The sequence below is a fragment of the Lonchura striata genome, chromosome 4, assembly GCF_046129695.1.
Source record: "Lonchura striata isolate bLonStr1 chromosome 4, bLonStr1.mat, whole genome shotgun sequence".
NCBI lineage: Eukaryota > Metazoa > Chordata > Aves > Passeriformes > Estrildidae > Lonchura > Lonchura striata.
The window spans coordinates 62,518,382-62,525,272 of NC_134606.1; the positions used below are offsets into that span (position 1 = coordinate 62,518,382).

General features: G+C 57.3%; 1 protein-coding gene across 1 annotated transcript; it reads left to right on the top strand.

Moving 5' to 3' along the window:
• The first annotated feature begins 2,176 nt into the window (after positions 1-2,176).
• POU4F2 (POU class 4 homeobox 2) lies at positions 2,177-3,863 on the top strand. The gene is made up of 2 exons (XM_021536586.2): positions 2,177-2,476; positions 2,922-3,863. The coding sequence occupies exons 1-2, from the start codon at positions 2,177-2,179 to the stop codon at positions 3,861-3,863; spliced, it is 1,242 nt and encodes a 413-aa protein (XP_021392261.1).
• Positions 3,864-6,891: the final 3,028 nt, after the last annotated feature.

The window sequence follows — 6,891 nt, forward strand, 5'->3', positions numbered from 1 at the left end:
CGGGCGGGCAGAACCCCTTCCCCGGCTCCGCGCACCCGGCAGGCTGGCTGCCCTCGGACCTCCCCGTGCCAACGAGGTATTTTCTTCTTCTTTTTATTTTTAATTTTTCCCTTTTTTTTTTTTTTTTTTTTTCCCCTCTTCGCCGGGAAGCGGGAGCATTCCCTTGTTCTCCCGCACACCTCCCGGCACGCCCGCGCCGAGGCGCGCAGCGCTGCGGCCGCTGCCGGGAGGCGGAGGCGGGGGCGCAGGAGCGGCCGGGCGCGCTGCGGGGACCCCGGCGGAGGGAGGCGGGGGACAGCGGCCTCCCTGCCAGCCCTGCCAGCCCTGCCAGCCCTGCCAGCCCTGCCAGCCCTGCCAGCCCTGCCAGCCGCGGGCGGGCCGCACCCCGCGTGGGCACGGCCCGCGATCGCCTCAAAACGCGCAAAAATATTATTGAGGGCTCTTTCTTGGGCGTTGGAGATGCTCGATGCTTTAGACTAATTAGACAAGCCAAAAGCCTTTTGAAGATTAAGCAAATTGGACAACCCTTGTTAATTAGAACATAATTTAAAGTTTGAAATTATATCACTCATGAAGTAGCCTAATTAGTATGACGATATGTTAATAGCCTACCGAGACACGAAGCGCGGAGGTTTGGCATGAACTCCTTAAAGGCTTGCAAGAAAATCCTCTTTCCTATGTTGTCATTAATAAAAGATTTCTATAGACTTCAGCCTTTCAACGGTGACATACAATTTATAGTACACACAATGCATTAGCCCATAGTGCTGCTCAATTTTTTTACTATTATGAAAACTAATAAATTCGTCAAGCTGAATTAAGCATACAAATCAGATGAGGCATAACAGATTACATATTGAAGCGCCGTGTCTCCCGAGCCTAAATGAAATTTCAATCTAATAATTCCTTCCTGGCCCGGCCATAATTTGTTTAGAGATGTTGTTCTACTTCTTTCCAAGCGCTATTCACACCATAATTAAATGATACTCAAGCTTTTAACTTTGATTTATTTCATTTCTCCGAGCTGGCGACAGTGAGAGCTGATACAATGTAATTTTTTTTTATTTCCCTTAAAATTACCAAGTCTGCTGTTTAGGTAAGAAATTAAACACCTAAGCACTTATTTTAACCTTTCTGCTGCAAAGTGAAAATCATGGAAATAAACCCGACCACCTCCAGGAAAACTGACTTTCCTCGATTTCTTTTCTCTCTCTTTTTTTTTTTTTTTTTTTTTTTTTCCCCTTTTACTTTTCTTCTTTTCCTATTAGACAGGCGTGGGAAATTGGCGGGATAGCGGTGCGCTTTTGCGGGAGGATCCCTCCGGCTCCCCGCCGATGGGGGACGCCGGCGGGGGCAGCCCCTGGCCGCCGCTCCCGGCCTTTCCCCGCGCTGTCCCCGCGCAGCGCCCGGCGCATCCCCCGCCCCTGCCGCCCACCGGAGCGGCGCCAGAGCAGCGGCGGGACACTCTGGCTGTAGGTGCGTGGTGAGCCCGGACGGGACTTTCCCCCCCTTTTTAAAAATTATTTTTTCTTTCCATGGAAGGTGTATCTGAGGCGGTGGGGTCGTCGCTTCTCCCACCTTTCCTTTATTTTTTTTTTTTTTTCCTTTTTGGCTTTTTCCCTCCCCTTTCCGGGAGGCGACGGGGCGCGGCGCGGCGGTGAGTGTGGGAGCACGCGTGGGCGTGGGAGCGGCGGGGGGCGGGCAGGGAGCGGCGGAGGAGGGGGCCGGGGCCGAGGAGGCAGGCGCGGAGAGCCCTTCCCGAGGAGTTGGGCTGTAGTGACAGGCGAGAGGGGAGGGGAGGGAGGGGAGAGAGTAAAACCCACCGGCGCGGCGGCGGGGAGGGCACTTCGCGAGAGGCGAGGGCCGGCGCCGGAGCGGAGGCGGCGGCGGACAGCGGCGAGCGCCCGGGCGGAGGGCGGGCAGGCGGGCAGGAGGCATCCCGCGCATCCCCCGCGCATCCCCGGCTCGCCGGAGCCGCCTCTCCCTCTCGTCCCCGGCGGGGCTCGGGCAGCCGGCTGGGGGGCGAGTGGGATTTTTTTTTTTTTTTAATTTTTCGGAGGGTGGGGGCGCGGGGCTCCTGTGGCTTTTCCGGGGGGTTCGGGCCCCCGGCCCCGCGCCCCTGCCCTCCTCCGGCGGCCGGCTGCCGGCGGGCCGGGCCGCGGCGGCGGCGAGCACCATGATGATGTCTCTGAGCAGCAAGCAGCCTTTCGGCCTCCCCCACGGCGGCGGCAGCGGCGGCGGCCTCCACGAAACCAAGTACTCGGCCCTGCACACCGCCTCGCCCTGTCCCTCCGCCGGTGCCGCCGCCCCCGCCGCCAGCTCCCCCAGCAGCACCGGCAGCGGCGGCTCCGCCGGACGCGGCTCCAGCTCCGGCCCCGGCGGCAGCGGCGGCTCCGGCTCCAGCTCGGGCTCCGGTCCCGGCGGCAGCGGCGGCGGCGCGGAGGCGATGCGGCGGGCCTGCCTGCCCGCCCCTCCGGTAGGTGCCCGCCGCCCGCCGCCCTGCTTTAAGGGGAGCCCCTCGGCGGCCCCCCGGATCCGCCTGATGATTTTTTCATGGCCGTGCAGCAAATCACCCGGCGCCACCGGGCGCTCGCCCAACTTATGCATGCGGCGGCTCTTGCCGCTCGTATTAATTTTTATGACCTGGGATACTGCGTGCGGCTGGTGCGTGTGTCCGTCCGTCCGTCCGCCCGCCCGCCCGCCGCGGCTCCTCTGTGCGAGCGGCTGCGCGCCGCGCCCGCTCCCTCGCCCCGCTCGCTCCCTCTTCTCCTCTCCTCTCCTCCCCCCCACCACCCCACCCCCCCTCCTTTCTCCAGGATTTCTCTTTTAACATGCTGGGAAGGTTTTAGTGGCACGGCGGAGTGCGCGGGGAGGCGAATTCCCTGCTGAGCGTTATGTGTGCCTTCTATTTGCAATTGCAGAGCAATATATTCGGCGGTCTGGACGAGAGCCTGCTGGCCCGCGCCGAAGCCCTGGCAGCGGTGGACATCGTCTCCCCGAGCAAGAGCCACCACCACCACCCGCCGCACCACAGCCCCTTCAAGCCGGACGCCACGTACCACACCATGAACACCATCCCCTGCACCTCGGCCGCCTCCTCCTCCTCCGTGCCCATCTCCCACCCGTCCGCCCTGTCGGGCACCCACCACCACCATCACCACCACCACCACCACCACCACCAGCCCCACCAGGCGCTGGAGGGGGAACTCTTGGAGCACCTGACGCCGGGGCTGGCGCTGGGGGCCATGGCGGCCCCCGACGGCGCCGTGGTCTCCACGCCGGGCCACGCTCCGCACATGGCCGGCATGAACCCCATGCACCCGGCGGCGCTGGGCATGGCCCACGCCCACGGGCTGCCGGCCCACATGGGCTGCATGAGCGACGTGGACGCCGACCCCCGCGACTTGGAGGCCTTTGCCGAGCGCTTCAAGCAGCGCCGCATCAAGCTGGGGGTGACCCAGGCCGACGTGGGCTCGGCGCTGGCCAACCTGAAGATCCCGGGGGTGGGCTCCCTCAGCCAGAGCACCATCTGCCGCTTCGAGTCCCTCACCCTCTCCCACAACAACATGATCGCCCTCAAACCCATCCTGCAGGCGTGGCTGGAGGAGGCCGAGAAGTCCCACCGCGAGAAACTGGCCAAGCCCGAGCTCTTCAGCGGCGCGGAGAAGAAGCGCAAGCGGACCTCCATCGCCGCCCCCGAGAAGCGCTCGCTGGAGGCCTATTTCGCCCTGCAGCCCCGGCCCTCCTCCGAGAAGATCGCCGCCATCGCCGAGAAGCTGGACCTCAAGAAGAACGTGGTCCGCGTCTGGTTCTGCAACCAGCGCCAGAAGCAGAAGCGCATGAAGTACTCCGCGGGCATCTGAGCCGGCCGCGGAGCAGCACCGACAGCATCAGCGCCACCGCCACCGCCAGAAAATCCGATAAACAACGAGAACAACAAAAAGGAAAGGAGGAAAACAACCCCGGACAGCACCAGCCCACCCCGCCGCCCGCCCCGCGCCCAACTTTCGGGGGGAACTTCCCTGCGGAGCCGCGCCCGGACCCGCCCCGGCAAGTACCGCTGGTTTTTATTGCTAACAGACCTCGCCCGGGTGGCAGCGGGGTGGCCACGATGTCATGGCTTTCTCGGGACCCAAACTTGAATCTAGAGTTGAGGCTTCGCACAGCGAGAGACGTCTCAAAAGTATTTTGATTTAAATAATAATAATAATAATAATAATGATAATAATAATGATTAAAAAAAAAACAGATGGCAGGTTTTTCTGCATTTACACTGCGTATTATAAATATATAAATATATATATATTTTTACTGTGGTTATTATCCTTTTCCTTCTCTGAAGTTATAACGCTTAGGGAAAGAGCTGATCCTGCTGTGTTCACTGGTCTTCAAAAGCTATTATTAGATTACTGCCAAACAACCCCTTGTAAATTATTAATTTATCTCTCTAGCAACTTCATTTTGTGCTCATTCTAATTAATTACACCTCTTTAATCTAAGTCTTGATAAAAGTAAAAAAAAAAATTGTTAGTGAGAATCAAATATTTTGTGTTGGTAGGATTTATGAACGTGAGCTTTTCTTCTTCTGAATGTCCCTTTTGGCCATTTGTAAATTGTCACCTGAACCTAAAGTATTTCTCTGGCGAGTATTCTTATTCGTACGGCGTCGGCACCCTATAGTAGATGTCCTACATTATTTGTGTAGCCTGATTCACTGTCCGAGGTATTTGTTTACCGCGTTACATATTTAATGGGGATTCCCATATTGTCCCCACCACACGCTGCTCCCGAAGTGAGAAAGGACGTGGCCGCGTAGGTGACAGCGCTGGGGGGGTGGGGAGGGAGGGGGGTTGGGATTGTCGCTTCGGGTTTCTTGCCAGCACAATATCCGTCTTTCTCCATTTCAAAGGTGTATCGCGACGGTATTCAGACCGGCTCGGTGATTTATTTAATTATCCGATTGCTTATTTATTTATTTATTTATTTATTTGTTCGGTTATTTATTACCTTTAATTGCAATACTTTTCCACGGAGGAAAGTCCCTTTTTTTGAAGTCTGTTTGTAGAAAAGCCAAATTAATATTTGTAGGAAAGGGGAGCGAGCAAGCGAGGCTGCACTGCTTGTAAATTCACAACCGATTTGGTACACTTCTTTTTGGAACAACAACAATAAACTAAGGGTACTCGGTTGGGTACCTGTATGTATTGTAAATATTTCATTGGCGTTGACGCACATATAGATATATTCTTACAGATTTCGCTGTATCGCTATTCTATCAGAGACTGTTTGAAGTCTTAAGTTGTGTACATGACGCGATTTCGTTGGTTTTTGTTTGTTTTTTTCTTTAAATTTTGTTATTTTTGTTTTGTTAATAGGAGGTTTATTTATTCTAGTAATGTACTAAGTTATTTAAATGTTGTTAAAATCGTCTTTCATTAAAAAAAAAGAAAACAGGATTTTTACGTTTTATTGGCAAAGCGCGTTTGCTGCTTCTTGTTTTTCCGCACCAGCCTCTGCCCGAGCTCCGCGCCGCCTGCGGGCGGGGGAGCGGCCCGGGGAGCGCCGGGCACGGCGGCAGCACCAGGGACAGCTCCGCGCCCGCGGTTCGGCGGGTGCGCGGGGCGGGGGGACGCGGGGCTGTGGGGTGTCCCCGCTCCCCGAGCTGCTGCGTCCCGTCCCCCGGCAACGGGGACCCGAGGGTGCCTCGCAGGCTAAGGCGCGAAAATAACCCCCAGATTTGAAAAGGGAAAAGTAATTTCCCCGCGCGGCGCTCACAAAAGCCGGGGAGCAAAAAAAAAAAACCCGACGGCGGCGGGCGAGGTGGGGAGGGAGATCATACACGAACCGCGATTAAATATTCATATTTCCGCCCAGCCACCAGCTCCAGCTGCAGCTTCAAAGCCGGCCGGGCACGCCGAGGGTGCCGGCGGCTCCGCGGGCGCGGAGGCAGGGCCTGGTGTCCCCGCCGGTGTCCGCACCCACGCGCTCCCCGGCCCTGCCAGCCCCTGTCGCTGTCGTTACCGTCGTGGCCCCGCAGCGTCACGGCTCAGCCCCGCGGGCGCGCAGGGCGGGTTGCCGCTCCTCCATCCGCGGCCGAGGCTCGCAACTTTTTGGGAGGGGGTGGCGCTGTCCCCCGCACCCCGCCGGGACCCCCCCACGCGAGAAGTGCCCCCCTGCCCCGTGGGCTGGGCTGCCGCGCAACCTCCGCGGGCGCGGGGCTCGTTCCAAAAGGTCAGGGAGGGCAGGAGGAAGCAGGGAAGCGGCCGTCAGGGGAGCAGGGATAGGCAGCCCGGCTGGGGCAGGGCCCGGACGCCCCCCGAACGCAGCAGAGCCCCCCCAGACCGTGAGAAGGTGAAGGCGGCGAGCAGAGAACAGCCCCTGAACCGCCGCTGCGCCCTCTTAAATGAGCCATTCACTTAAAGGCTATTACGGGCGAATTAATAAATTACACAGCGAATTATTAAATCCAGATAATTACAAGGAATAAGTAAGTAATCATTAGTTATCTCAGCTAATTACTGTGGGTCAGAGCGAGCGAGAATGTGAAATCCTCCTCGGGAATTGAAATTAACTTTGCACTGTGAGTCTCTCTGCTTGACATCCCCAGTCTGTAGGCACATGGCAGCTCCCCTGTGAGCTCGGCTTTCTATTTAACTTGGAGAGAATGGAAATAAAATTAAGTGGCGATGTGATAATAGGAAGCTGCTTAGAAAGCAAACGCGGTGGGTTTTATTTTTTACCTTTTACTGCCAGGAGATAGATCGCTCTCTAGTTTGCCAAATTAAAAACCTGAGGCAATTAACCGACTTCTCCCAGTACCTGCCGGTCCTGCGCTTGCAGATGATTAACAAACGAAAAGGCACGGAAAAGCCGGGGGGCTGAGGGCTGTAT